This window comes from Phalacrocorax aristotelis, chromosome 1 (assembly GCF_949628215.1).
Source record: "Phalacrocorax aristotelis chromosome 1, bGulAri2.1, whole genome shotgun sequence".
NCBI lineage: Eukaryota > Metazoa > Chordata > Aves > Suliformes > Phalacrocoracidae > Phalacrocorax > Phalacrocorax aristotelis.
Window position 1 is genome coordinate 47,067,182 of NC_134276.1, and position 15,396 is coordinate 47,082,577.

Here is a 15,396-nt window from a genome sequence, read left to right on the forward strand (position 1 = left end):
AAATAAGTTCACAAAATACAAATAACATGACTGGCTGATTTTTAGCATAGAATAAGTAAAATAATTTATGATAAAGCAATAAAGGAAATAATCAAAGAAACCACCGAGAATATTTAGGAGGCGATGCCTCAGTGCTCGACCTTTGCAATAATCTTATTTTTATTTGGCAGAGAAAATGAAAAGCATGTTTCTGAAATGTTTCTTTTAACTAGATGCCTTTCAAACCACAGAAATGTATTAATTGTTATGCTCTTCCAAGCCCAACCACATATCTTGATAAAAACAGAATAGTACTAAATGCATCACAGAAATTAGTAAAAGTCTTTCAATGGCTATTTCTACAGTATCATAACAGGGGAAAAAGATTCTTCCTCCCTATTCTGAAGATTAAGTTTGCTTTTGAAATACAATCTTGGGCTTACTCTTAACAAATAGGGTTTTTTTTTTAAATCCACTATGCCTGTCAAATTAGGTTCTCCTAAACAACATTATGAACAAAACTATTTCAATAAGGTATATAAAAGATCTGATTTGATTTGTTCTTTTCAAAGCAGTCGAAGGATAATTACAAACGAATTCAAACCCTCAATATCATAGTGATTCAGCCTTGGCATAGACAACCAAAATCACTTGGTCAACATGTAAAGCAAAATTTCCTATTCTCTTACTGATTTCTTACGCTTGTCCAGAAAGATTTCACCTTTCAAAACATTATTCCAAAACATTAAGATACCAGGACTGGCACCTCAGAATGCTCAAAAACTTCACTTGGAGCATCTCAGTGCACAACAAGGATACCTACCCTTCTCTGTAACTTAAATCAACCACTCTTACAAAAAATTTTTTTTTTTTTGGTCAACGTGTCCTAGAATCGTAGCTTTGCTGTCAGCCTCCAGCCTTTTCAATTTGAATTTATTAAGTGACTGACAGTGGGTGCAGTTCCAGTTGGGTACAGTTCCAACAAATCCTTCCAAAGCATTCTGCCCTAATCATGATGGTGTTACCACATTTCTTTTGGTACGGCTTTCTTGTCATTTGCATAAGCAGCAATCCTATTTGTATTTGAGCATCCTTCAAACAAAATTGAGTGGGAATCTTACAAGCTCTGTTATATAACAACAGTGGACTGCACATTTGTTCATTTACTGTAGACAAATCAGAACCTCAAATCATTATATACCAAACTGGGAATCCTCAAACTGATGACGTTCATAACCACAGTCATTGATCAGATAATATTTAGGTTTCTGTTGTCCAGGCAAACTTCAAAAGACATTACGATTACAGACAGCTGTCTGCAGATTTTCCAAACAAAGTTTCATTTAATCTGTAATTGTTCTGAGTTGTGCCATCACGGTCTTTCAAAAGCTTCTTAGAATTTTATCACGGTTGAAAACAAAAAAACTTGAGACTGTTCTGATCTGAAGACAGCGCTTTGGTGTAGGCTTTTTGCCCTATGTTAGCTTATTATTAAGTTAGAATGCCTTGAAGCTTCCACTTACTGAAGTTTTATGTTCTTTACTTTTATGAAATCAGAAAAATTGTTATTTCTCCTTTACTCTCCTCTTTTGCTTATACTAAAGCAGAAATTCTAAGAGTGGGAATAAATGTTTTCCTTGTCTTCCTTCTTCCTTCTTACATAATACAATGCTTCATAATTATGATACTTCGTAATAAATTTCCTCAAAATGCTGGAGGAGTTCCCTAAACACAAGGGATATCCAAGATTCCAGGAAACTAAATGAAAGTATCATGATAAGCACCACTATAATTCCATTATTTTATAAGCAATTACTGTTATTACTGACAAGCTGGATCTTTGAGACTTTGAGTACAGAGTTTAGAACTGTCCTGTATCTTCAAATATACTGTTACTATAATTTTGCTAGCAACTTTATTTCTTCGTATTTTAGCTCCTTTAAAATTTTCTTAAGAGGAACATGTTCTTGTGATTGTTAGTCCAAACTATGTCATTTGTTGTAGCATTACTTAATCAGGTAGGTATATCTTGCACATAATCAAGTATCAAAGAAAATTACTATTCTTTGCTCCTTTTACTCCTTGGATCTACTGCTGATCAGCCTTTTACCACAAAAATTGAGTAGAAGGCATGACACATTTTATTTTTACGTACAGATGGTGGTAGTAGTTCATATATTCAAGTGCTGCCACATTTTGAAAATCACGTCTTCATGCTTATCAGGGTAAGCACCTCAAAAATGAAAGCAATGCTTTCTGCAAAAGCATTACCTTAAGTGAATTTCTGCTATCATCCTGAAAGGTAAAAATAAAGCTTCCCTGCAGGACAGTCAGATGTTTTAGTTGCAATTTCTCTTTTTATACCTTTGAACTGTACACTAAGAGAGGAGACAGTTCCTAAATAAACAGAACTTGCTTCACAACATGTTGCAATCCTTTCTGGCAACAGAGAAGGAATTGGACAAAATCACAGAGAGAAACATTCCAGTGAGTAGCCTCTCAAAAATCCCTTCGGTTATAGAAAAAAAAGATATTGAAGTATTGCATATTACCAGTCTCCCATATTACAGCTTTAAAGCAGTAGACAATGGACCTTGTAAGAGAGGTCAGCTACCAAATTATTTGCCAAGTCAAAAAAAAAAAAAAAAAAGAGAATCTAAAACAAGACTGGAAGATGCACCAGTAAAACTGGTGTCCTGAAAACAGTCTTCACTAAACAACTTAAGTCTGAAACTACACTGGAAGAACACAATATTGCTGTTAAAGAAGCTCTTCCCTCAAACACACACCAGATGTATTAATTTCTGTTACTTCTCAAAAATACATGCAGTATAATAGCACTGTGATGGTTTTATTCACGATCATGACAACACACAAACCTGTAATAAAGAATCTGTGGAATTTGTCCTCGTGTTTGGTTTGTACCATTACTGCTCAGACTACATGTACTAAAAGTAAATGTTACACCATCTGGACACTGAACTGTGGTCATTCCTCCATCTCCATTGGCAGTCCGGCTTCCGTAATTCCTCAAACGAACTGCGTATTTCACATTTTCCTTAAAAAGGAGAGCCAAAACCAGTATGCAGTATAAAACGAATATATAAGTTAGGTTTTGTGGTATTATGAAAGCTATTATTTTACTTTTAAGACAGTAGTATTTATATATATTATATTTATATTACTTTATTATATAATATAAATATATGTTACAATACTGGAGAGTCTGAGAAGTCCTTCAAAGCGCTTGACAAATGAAATTAATTGAAAAAGATCCTGCATTTAACAAAAGCCAAAGCTGTTCCGTGTTCCCCAACTATGGGCCATGACTTGAGTAAAATATTACTTGTAATTATTTGAAGAGTGACCAGGTACACATGAAAATTAGCTACCAAACTGCATACAAAAAAGTTGCACATTCAACAATATTCTATTATAAAAATTAAGATTGCATTTCTTCTTGCTGCTGGGATTTGACATTTTCAGTTACAGGGTGAAACTGAAAATTTATAAAGCAATCACATCAAGAGTAATTTGTAAATGTGCACACAAAAAACCCCCAATTTTCGTTGAACATTCTGATTTTTGTTCTCTAAAGAGGTCATATGAAACCAAAAGATGCACACTTATTTACCTTCAGTGGCACAACTTTGTCAAGTCTGATTTCAGCTATGTCACTGGGAGAATCATCGGTGGTGTAAGTTCCTTTAACCAACTCTAAAGACGTCCATCTATGAGAATGAGTTGAATCTCCAGTATGGTCACTCTGATTCAAAGAAACAAACTCATTTTAATGCATTTATAATGTAAACACATGATACATTCATGTAATTGCACAAGTTTTCTTGCATAAACTGTTACACACAGCATTATAAATAAAATAAAGCTGAAAAACCTGATGAGAGTCAACAGTAAAGGCTTTCTGCTAAAAAGGAAGTTACTGTGCAGAGAGGTCAATTTCCCATAGCAACCTATGCTTGCCCTTTGGAAGAGAGAAGTACAGGCAGTTGAAGTGAACAACTGGGTATAAAAGAGCAGAGGTTTTCCTTCCTTACAAGAATAGACAATACAGTTTTTTTCTAAGAGAGTACTTCAACAAAACATGAAACACCTGTAGCTACAGCCTGACCGTGATGGTAGGCTACCCCTTTTCTTCAATTTTTGGTTGAAAATGTTTTAACTTGGTCTCCTTTAATTCTTCATTTCTATCACAGTTTGCAGAGAGATAAAAGGTACTAATTTATATTTAGCTCCAGGAAGTAAAAGCCTACTATAGTTCAAATGCTATTTGTAGTCAAGTAAGATTTCAAGACCATAACCAAGATAAAGACCCTACTAGATACGGTATGTAGCTTGCAGTACCATAACAATCACCACCACAAGCGAACCAAAAAAACCTACTACCAGTGCACTGTTTTAATGGTAGCCTAGACTACAAGAATATTACAATATTACATTGAAAAAGATATTATGAAAAACTCTGAGGTTACTTTTGTTCAGATTATTTTCTCAAATGCAGTACTTACATCATCAACTAATACCTCCAGCTCATACTCATGAATTCCTCCTCCACCATAAACAGAAAATCCTACTACAATTACACCAGGTTTGTCAACGGAGAAACATATTGCATCAGGGGATCCGTTCCCAGTATTCCAGCTTCTTCCCTGACTTGTTTTAGTGAATCGGTTTGGAGTGGATTTGACAGAATGGAGAGAGTTCAGCCCATCAACCTGTAGAAAGTTAAACACAAGCACCAGAAAAAGTTAACTGCTAAATGTTAGACAACTTTAAGAAAGCAAAGTTAAGTGAGTTAAATTACCTGATTTTCAACAGGGTAAATTTTAAAATGTAACTGATAAAACATAGAAGATGCCACTACTGGGGCTTCTATTCAATATCGACTAAAAAGAAAAAAAAAATATAATTTCTGCTAATTGGGAATCAAATAGGAATAATTAGGAATCTGATTCCTAATCTTTTCAAGTATTTAAATATATATATCTTACAGGGTGAATTAGTACAAAATACAGCTTAACTGTGCTTCAAGAAGAGTTAGGTATTTCTGCCTTAGATAAGGTCAAGATTAAGAGAGGGCAGCTACAGATCTCACGTAATAATAAAAGCTTCTTTAATCAAGATGTTATCAAAAGCTCGTTTCTTTCTGTGAAAGAAGTCTGCTGATAGTACAGAGACAGTGACATCCCCTTTAACAAAATAAAATAAATTCCCATCATTTAACAACATTATAGCCTCATTAAAGGGTACTTGTGTGTGATTATGACCCTCTGGATTTTAAGAATTGAACATCACTCTCAATTTCGGATACAAAGCAAATAAACGGGAAAAATTCTAATGGTATAGACAAATACAATACACATTATATTGAATATAAAAAGGAAGATATGTGTAAGGAGTATTTCTACATATAAAGGAGGAAGACCCAATGCATAAAGAAAACATTATAAATTCTGACCCATAATCAAAAGCAGATAGGATTAGAACACACAGGGCATCCATGATACCATGAAAGGCACAGAGATGCTCAGGTATGCAGCACTGCCTCCAGTGAACACCGAACAAATATATTTTGAGTGTATACGTGCAGAGACAAGCATGCAAAAAGAGAAACACTCAAAAAGAAAACTGCCATTTTGTAATCAATGTGCAGTATTCTGCAGCCATAATGAAGTAGCTAATTATCAACAGTACTTTCTTAACTCAGTGAATACATGCTTTTCAATTTATGTTAAACATCTGAAAGCTACTGAGAACTGAGAATTCCAGCATCTGTGACAAATCTTCACAACTACAGAATTCCTGCCACAGCCTGTATCACATTCATAATATACTTGTTCTGAAAGACTTCTAGTAATGATTTTATAGAAGCTTTACCTCTGATCCTAATGCCGATGCTGTGAGCTCACTCACAATACTAGCAAGCAACCCACAAGTATTGGAAACCAGATGTGAAGAGAAAAGTTCATTTTCTCTTCTAAGGCTGTTCCGTACTGGTAAAACAACAATGACCAACATCTTTTCCAGCACTTCCCGGAAGCTTGTCATCCCTGAAACATTTTCTTCACTCTGCATTATGAAGAGAAAAATAACAAATGACATTGTTCTTATTTAAATTCAAAACTTAAAACATTACCTTGACTTTCACATATTATGAGCATTAGGTAACTGAAAAATCCATGACTTCTTATAAACAAGAAATGACTAGAGGGTAAAAAAAAATCAAAAATTCTCAAAGCTATCACAGCACGTATTTGTCAAAAAACTGATTAATATTGTCATTTCCAGAATACAGTGGTGTTGACTTTGTTTATTGCATTGGAAAGATATATAGGCATCCTTCTTTGGAGAGAGCTTTTCTTATAGCCCTCCTTGACATAGTATCTATAAAGCATATGGTAGAATACAACAGATATATAGCTACCTATGGAACTCTTCATATGTCTAAAAAGAAACCAAGAAGCTTTTCGGCTTTCAAGTTAGTGAAGAGAACCTTCTGTGCAAACAGGTAAGATAAAATCAGCAGTGGACGCTTATAAAAACAGTACTTATTTTACTGAATGAAGACTGTGAAACAAATCTAAGCTTAGGCATCTGCTCTGCCTTCTACCTAGAAGTGACATCCACTGTTTTTCAAAAGTTGTCCATACTGAAAGTCATTCCCAATAAAGAAAAATCAAATCAGCTCTAGTGATGGAAATGGAAATCAAAGGTTTCTCTCTCTCACCATTTTGTCTCCCAAAAATATCCAAGTACTGAACCAACAGGGAAGACAATCAGGTCAAGCAAACCTGTACAGATACCTGCACAGAACTCATATTTTTAGCAGTTAAGAGGCAGCTGTACCCAAGACAGAAATATTACCTTTGCATTTAATAGTTTTTGGTGATTTTTTTTTTGTCCTCATTAGTTTGTGTAGGTGGTTTCTAAGTCTGTGAAATATTTTAGCATGATAATGGCTTACATTTGTATGTTCCACAGCTTAACTGTGTATTTTACGAAGAACAGCAATCTTTTGAACTTACCTATTGCTAGGTAAGGTCTCTAGTTGATGTAAACTTTTGGTATTGGAAGACTCCACAATTATCCTTATTTACCTTTCATGCACCATTCGTAATTTCTAAGATCTTACCCCTCTTGTCTTCTAAAGTGAAGAACACTATTAAGTAGTCCCGTATCTTTGATTATCACCTTTACCCTTTTCATTCCTGTAAAATCTATTCTGGAATAACAGAACTGAAAAAATGTAGCATTTGAGAGTCCTTGAGTAGGAAACTGTCTAATAACCTTTGATAAAACTATATGAAATGGACTTCCCTTGTCTGCTTTTTGATGCCTTTTAAAAATTCCAGTTTGAGACATGACTTTTTATTACCAAAACTGTGTTGACTCTCCCTCAAACCACTGAATCTATCCACACATTCATTCTTGGTATCACGTGAAAAAGCTGAAAATCTCTTGCAGAAAACTCTATGCAACAGAAGACAACTCTAAACTATATCCTGCCAATTTAATATTCCAAAATAAATAATAATAATTTTTGCTCAGACATTCTCCAAACAAGAAATAATTGGAATATTTCAGATCGAAAGATGAAAATTGCAGAAAATAATAAGTTACTGAAACAAGCCTTGTAGAAAGAAAACACACACAAATTCAGCTACATCCTTACACAGCTAAAACTTCAACTTACATAACTAAAACTTCAATGTACATTACTTTTTGTTGCAAAGTAAAAAAAGTTGTGAAATTTTTAGAATATATTCTAACCTGACTAAGTTTTTCCATGTGTGCAACCAAAAGAGGGAAACGATGGGCCAGAGCAGAGTCATTCTCAGTGCTGACTTGTTTGACCATTGATCGCAGCAATGCCTCTCCATCATAAGCAATCGGAAAGATAGAGGTCAGTTTTACTGAAGTATGGCAGAGAGCAGACATAACAGCAGCAAGAAGCCGGCTACTGGAGGTTTTGAAGTTTGCTTCCTGGATGTCCTAAAAGCATGAAAGTAAATTAATAGAACAGCACTGTTGCATTCAAAGTAAATGAAGGAGAAACTACTTTTGAAAGGAACTTTCCAGTTTTATAGTAATTATAATTTAGATAAAGAGTTTCATATACTGTTAGTTTTCCTGTGAATTTTACATGATCTTCTCTCATGAGCTGCCATTCAGATCTTTCAAATTGGAGTAATTACAATTTGTCAGCTGACATGTTGTAAAATAATAAACCAATTTAAAATTACTTTTGCAATTACGGCACCCTTTGAAGACAAAGCACTTTGAATTAATCAAACAACTTAATTAGAATAATATATTAAATAACTGATTCTTCCTTGAATTTTTATATGCTAAATGAATTTGCATGCAGAGAAGCAGATTGCGTACATCTCACTGCAATCAACGCAAGCAAGCAACTACACTGTTTAGATGTGGGATGCTCATTCACACACAATAAGCAAGATACTTATAAGAAAGTTGTTGATCATAGAACAACATTGCCAGCTTCTCACATACTGTGCTGGATCAGAGCACTGCTGGAATATTTAATAATGAGAAATTGCTCAAGTATTAGTTGAGTATATAAACTGCCACATGTATGCTCCTAAGCAATCTGCAGCAGCAGTAGTCACATAAAAGGCATGGCCGCAACACTGAAAAAGCCATTGATGACAGTTACCAGCACTACAAGTTTTCTTTACTGTCCCAGAGAGAATCTTACTGCTAAGGGAAACAGAAGTTCCTAGGCTCTTGTTGAACTTGGACACTTTAAAAAAAAAAAGCCAAAACCAAAACAAAACCCCAACAACACAAAAACCCCAAACAAAATCCAATTATAAAAAAAAAAAAAAAAACAACAAACCAAACCACGTCAGAATTCAAGTTGCAAACCAGAATAAAAGGAATAAAGGTTTTAAATACCACTTGGCTTCCCTTTAAACAAAAGGCAATCTACGTTGTAATATTTACTTGTGCCATTTTAATGTACCTGATCCAAACAATTCAGCAAGTCACAAAGACACGCCCACTGGAGAGCCGGTGTTGGATAAAATGAATGAAAGCAAGCTGTGAATGTATTATGGCATTCCTGAAGAACAGCTTCTAAAAGACTAAGGGGCTGACTGAGATATCCTTGTGGATCGTTGTCCAACTTCACCATGCAATGATCAACTCCTTCAGATAAAATTTTTCTCAGCAAGGTCCTAGTTTTCCCAATGCAATCTGCTAGTTTGCTTGTTTCTTCTACAACTGCCTTTGCTGTAGCTAGAGTGTTACACAAAGAGGATCGTTAAATATATAATAAATAAAACATTTTCATATAAAAATGCACATTTTACATGCAAATAAAACAACTAGAATTCAGCAACATTGATGAATCCACACTCAGAGAAGCTAATTTCAAAATTAAAACAGTGAAGGGTGTTAAACTACTTCAAAGAAACCTGAACATCAGAAACTTCCAATTTTCCAGTCTTTCATAATACATGCTGCATTTTAATGAGTGTTGTTAAATTACAGGCATGAAAAACTGACACTGCCTTTCAGATTTAAATTTTGCTCACCACCAAAACAGCTACTACGTGCAGAAAGATGGAAAAAAAACACAAGAGACAAAATAGGCCAAAATAACTCAACTGTAAAGCCAAACAATAACTTAACTTTAAGACAGACATGAGTTAAAACGTAAACATGAGGTGTTGGATGCTTGGTTGTGCAGATCGTTGCAAATACCTCATTTCTGCCAGCAAGTCTCTTAATTGCTCCAGTAGGCCCATCTGTATAAGCAATTTCATCTTACAGCATTTCCTACATGAATACTTAGACCAAGTTTTCAATGTCCTGTGGATTATTGTATGCTGATAAATACAAAACAAGTGAATTAAGACAAATACCTGATATTGGATATATTTCACAGGTGTAGACCCTCAGCAACCTCAGGCAGCAAGTGCCCACAAAACGCAGCCTTTCTAAATCCAAAAGAGTAGCAGTGTATTGGAATCCTTTAAGTCCACGAAGTTCTTCAACTCCCAGCACCAGTGTTGTCCAGCTCCAGTGAAGAATGCTCAATAAAGATTCAAAGCACTCCTGTTTCAGGGTATAAAGGACACAGAAGACAGATTTTGTGTTAAAAGCAAGAATTGAGCTTTCAGCATCGGAGTGAGATTAAAACCAAATAGCCTCTATATCCATGTTTATTATTAAAACATATTTATGTCTGTATGCATCTACCATACAACACACGAATCCTATTTGCTTGAGAATAAAAATGACCACTGGGAACATAGGGAATACTTCATTGTAATACTATGCTAAAAGCAATTTATAACATGTTATAAGATTACATGCATGAAAGTGTCTCAGTTATTTAAGAACTGACAGCTGTTTGTATTCACCTGTAATACAGATTTTTCAGTAAATTTTACTTGCTTCATCTGCATGTGAATAGTTTAATACCTACTTTTAACAGAATACATTCTTGTCATAACAGTAAAAAAAAAGACAGACCTGATAACTCTCTATACAGTTATGATCTGCAGGATCATGGGAACTGTATCACATTTACAGTACTTGAAAGTTCAACAGAAGCACACGATAGTCCACAAGAAATTTGAGGATTTAAAGAGTTTTGTTTGTCCAAAAGTTTGTTTCTACTATTATTAGATGTGGTTCGTAGTTCAATAAAGTTGCACCCCAGAAGGCAAACTACAAGTATTTGGTATTGAATACCTTCAAGCTGCAGGTACACCTTCAGGCTACAACAATCAAGCTGATTGTTCAAAGTTAGTTATAAAATGCCTAACGCTCCAGAAGGCCAAAACTCTCCTCTTACCCCAGTTCAGATCTATGGTGAGGGATCACAGCAGCAACATAATGAAGAGGGAGGATACACAGCGAAGTACTACAAGCCATAGGAGTTCATAGCTTAATGCAAATATTTTTAAGCGAACATGTATTAAGAGTAGCTATTAATATGTTGATAACATGATTACTAAAAATGCAAATCATGTAGATAATACATTCCTAGAAGAAATGTGAACAGGAAAAGATTGTCCTGATCATTCCAGAATACTGAAGAAATTAAGAATATATAAATGAGAGAAAGCAAGCTGGTTAAAAAAATTGCACTGAGTGTCCATATGGAGGCAATAACTTAATTGTAATTATCAGCTGAGAATACTGACAGCACACATAATGCAGTATAAAATATAAACAAGGATGGAACTGAAAAAATCAAATAATCATTTCATGTAACAGATAAGGAAGGGACTGTACTTCAAAAACAAAGATAGAATTGGTCTTATCCTGCATTATAATATTGCATTTCAACTTAACGCAGTATTCCTCTAAATTTGACTAACCACCTGCTGTAGGCAAAGAACTGCAGACTATCTTCCATTGGTAGCTGCAGTTTACTGTGCCTATTAATACTCCTTACCTCAGCTTATCAAAGTTTATTTAAATGCTGTCTGTTCCTCAATGTATATTGGAATGCGTCCAAGAGGAAGATTAATCTCACCAATTAACGACAACGATTTAAAAGCCATGGAAGAGAGCATATAGTAAAGCTCCCTCAAAACTCTGAAAAGACTGCTAATATTAATTTCTTGGCATGGAGTAAGTCTTGTACATTGAATACAACATTAAATATGAACTCAACCCCACACCACCCTAAATCTCCCCCAGAACTAAGTAGCTTAAACATAAAAAGTAAACTAAACCTTGTAAAAAAATACTTTTCTAGGCTCTCATCCTCAGGTCAATACCAAGCTTCGCTTAGATTAAGTTACACCTGAAATCTTCAGAAAAAGAAAAATACCCACAATGTTCTATACACTAGTGCACCTAACTTCTGCTTGATACAGCAAACAGAAAATCATTAATTATTTCCGCAGGTACATCTTTCAATTTTCTACATGAGAACAAACTTGCAGGAAACAGAAGATTCCTGATAATACTCACCACAGAGACAGTTCTGGCAAAAGATCTCTTTAAAATATGCACAGGTTCACTGGTTTGCTGCTTTCCTTTGGACGCACTGCCATCACTTGTTGGCAGCCTGGAAGAACAATTTAAGAACTGACTTGAAATCTGCAACAAGTTTTTACTGTTTGTCTTGTTCAAGTGGACAAATGGAAGAAAAGTTTAATTATCAAAAAAATGTTCCATTTCAGCACAATCTCTTCCAGTTCTTAATCATTCTAGACCAGTAATCAAATATCTTGAATTCGTGTCAACTGGCAGAATTGTGACAATTGATAATGAAGTCAAGATCCAATTACATATGAAAATATTACAAGTATTTACTATATTTCTTCATATGACATTAAGACTAGAAATGTTATACCTTAAAGAACACTAGTTTTGTGGAGGTAATATACGCGCAGAGGTAAAAACTACAAGCAGCACCTCTAACTGCAGCACCTTTCCCTTTGTGCCACTCATGGCTCTTTAGCCGTATCCTTCCTTCAGAAGCCCCAAGGCTTGTTTGTCTTTGGCTACAACCATCTCTCCACAGAAATCACCCAAGCACCTAACAGGTTATGCCAGGACTCCACATGCATCAGTCAAAACGAAACCTTCCTCTGGAGAGATACGGGTCAAGGACACAAAGCTTACCTGCAAAAGTGAGCTGTTCTGATAAGGGACCCTGAAAAGGACATGCTTAGAAAGGACATAGCAAGAGAACTGGTATGAAGAAATTCCAAGTTTCAGAATCAGCATGGGGGCAGGGGGGAACATATATCTACATAAAATATAAAAATTAGGTCCTGTATATATCAGAGGAAATCTGAAAAAAATATATCGGCGATACAGTGAAAGAGTTCTTGCTTTTTAGAACAGTTGCATAACACTTATCATAGGATTAATTTATGGAAACTTATTGTAAAGCACATCTAATTTTTTTATTTTTAGTTTCTGGGGGCTTGTTTGTTTTGTTCTTTTTTGTGTGTTTTTTTTTCTGGGTTTGATTGTTCAGATACTGATTTCTTTAGCTTAATACAATAATAATTTCATGAAGCATATGCTTACTTTAACAAGGTCTCTGTTTAAAAACACACGTCAGTAAACGGTTCTAAATAGAGGCCAAAATATTACCTGTATAGTAACTGCGGGATCTGTCCTGCATTAACATCTGTACCATTATTTGATTTCTTGGAACTTTTAAACTGAAATACAACACTGAAAGATAAAATAATCCAATTATTATTCAAGCAATATTAATCTCTTCTTTCGCATTTAAAAAAAAATACAGGGAAAAAAAATACCCATCATCTGTAGTAATAGAGGCCTGTCCGTGAGATCCACAATCACTGCTAGGTCCTGACACTCTTGCCCAGGCTACATACCACCAGCCAGCTTGTAGGAGCACTGGCTCATCAAACATCATTGCATACTTCTCTCTGGGAGAATAAATTTTAAAAGAGATATGTGAATTAGTTTTTAGATTTATCTTTAACAAATTACACCCTGCTTATGAAAGAAAATTGAAAATTAATGGAATTAAAGTTATTGATCTCAGGTATCTATTTGTCTTGAGCACTTCTGAAGTATTTCATTGAAAAAATATTGTAGTAATTACAAAAAAATAATTCAGAAGGACATACAAATGCCTAAATCTAACTTGATCTTGCATTTTGAAACCATCAGATATCAAATGCCAAACAGAGTAAGGAGAGATTAAGTTAAATTAACACACAAACCCAATTACATTTAATACCTAACACTGCAAGTAAAGTATTAATTATATTCTTTTGTTTCAGGAAATTCTAGGTAAATTTTTGTAAGTGACAAGAGCTTATAAATAAATTCTTAGGAATTACACAAGAATATTTAAGAAAGTAATAGAATATATATCTATGGTTATTGACACACACGAATTAAACCTAAAAGAACCGGTCACGGATGATTTCAATGTTAAATTATTTCATAAGAACGAACGAAAAAGCAGCTAAAACATGGCTAACCCCATCCATATGCACAAAATCTTTCAAGCAATAACTGCTTGTATTCTAATGAGCTGAAGCACAATAACCATTCTTTTGGCTACGATAATTTCATATTGCAATAAGTTTAATGACAAGTTGTTGAATGCAAATACCCATTTATGCTCGAAAACATCCTTTCGATAGAATTATTCAAAAGAGCTGCTGTAACATCTTGTTTGTCTTGTCTTCTCGTCGCAGGAATATGGGATTTGACTTTGATTTATACAAAAGCAAGCGTGAGATGATTTTTCCTCCTTTTAATTTAGTACCATAATGTCTTGGCGAAATATTTGGTGTTTTACTACTTTACTCAACACACCTTAAGTGTAAGTTTTACATCACTTGCTACAAACTTCTAATAATGTAGATCATCTCTGTTGATATTGAAATTATTTTAAAATGTGTATGAAGAAAGTAAACATAAAGATCAAGAAGTAGGTAGAATTAGGTAAGGAAAACATCTTACCTAGCAGCACAATCATACGCTAAGACATCTGTTTCAGCAAGAAGGTCTCCATCAGTCTCATGGTCTCCCCCATCTGGACCCAATTCAAACAGCTGGTGGAGTCCGAAAAAAGGCAAAAAGTTTTAGATATTAGAAACTTCATAATACCACTTTTTCCTGTCTGGCATTCTGGAAAACGGTCTACTGCTATTCTTTCCCCTTCCCAAAAGTAACTGCTAGTTACTATCACTGACAGCAAATTCCCACCTGGAAGTGAGGATTCTGTAATATCATCAGCTTTTAAAAATAGCAGTTGACAGTGACCTCCCAGCCTTATGCCCAGATATATTCTTAAGTGAAGAAACTCCCTAAATCTTGCAGGCAAGCCAAAGGCAGAGCATCTAAAAAAGGCAAAGCTGGGCAGAATGTGCAGGCTTTCCATCACAGATTGAAACGCACTGAAGATATACTCAACCTCTCTGGACAGGGACAACTTGACTGTTTAGCAGAGCTAGTCAATAAGTGTCATAAAGAGCTGGTGAATAGGACAAAAGATGATACCTTTTTCAAAAGGACTTGGGTTTCTCAGTCAAAAATCACTTCTACATTTTGATCAGTTTAAAAAAGGACCACAATACACGTCTATGACTTCTCTTGCAAATACCTATTTAATACGCAGTTCATCTCTGGTAGGACTGGCAAATCTTATCTTGGCTATAAGCTAATCCTAGACAGCCAGAAACACATTGAAAAAATAACACTAGAGTGCTTTCATTGGGTTACTACTTTTAGTATTTAAGCATTAGTCATGCTTTTTTTTTTTTGTCAAGTTTCTTGGCTTTCCTCAACCATTTGCAATTCTGAGTCATTGTGTTAATTTAGAATAAAGTACAACTACTTATTTTGGATCTCCTGTTGTCTTACACAAATATTACTGCTAAGCATATGCCATCCATTTCCCTAAAACAA

General features: G+C 34.8%; 1 protein-coding gene across 50 annotated transcripts in view; it reads right to left on the bottom strand.

Moving 5' to 3' along the window:
- Positions 1 to 15,396, bottom strand: part of MYCBP2 (MYC binding protein 2) — a 208,207-nt gene that overhangs the window by 91,870 nt on the left and 100,941 nt on the right. For all 50 annotated transcript variants that reach the window (XM_075088952.1, XM_075089039.1, XM_075089209.1 and 47 more), the window contains 11 exons: positions 14,449 to 14,540; positions 13,263 to 13,397; positions 13,093 to 13,176; positions 11,956 to 12,052; positions 9,888 to 10,080; positions 8,984 to 9,258; positions 7,768 to 7,989; positions 5,875 to 6,066; positions 4,506 to 4,712; positions 3,614 to 3,745; positions 2,859 to 3,037 (listed from right to left, as the gene is read on the bottom strand). In XM_075088952.1, the coding sequence (XP_074945053.1) occupies positions 2,859 to 3,037; positions 3,614 to 3,745; positions 4,506 to 4,712; positions 5,875 to 6,066; positions 7,768 to 7,989; positions 8,984 to 9,258; positions 9,888 to 10,080; positions 11,956 to 12,052; positions 13,093 to 13,176; positions 13,263 to 13,397; positions 14,449 to 14,540 (1,808 nt within the window). The remainder of the gene's footprint in view (positions 1 to 2,858; positions 3,038 to 3,613; positions 3,746 to 4,505; positions 4,713 to 5,874; positions 6,067 to 7,767; positions 7,990 to 8,983; positions 9,259 to 9,887; positions 10,081 to 11,955; positions 12,053 to 13,092; positions 13,177 to 13,262; positions 13,398 to 14,448; positions 14,541 to 15,396) is intronic.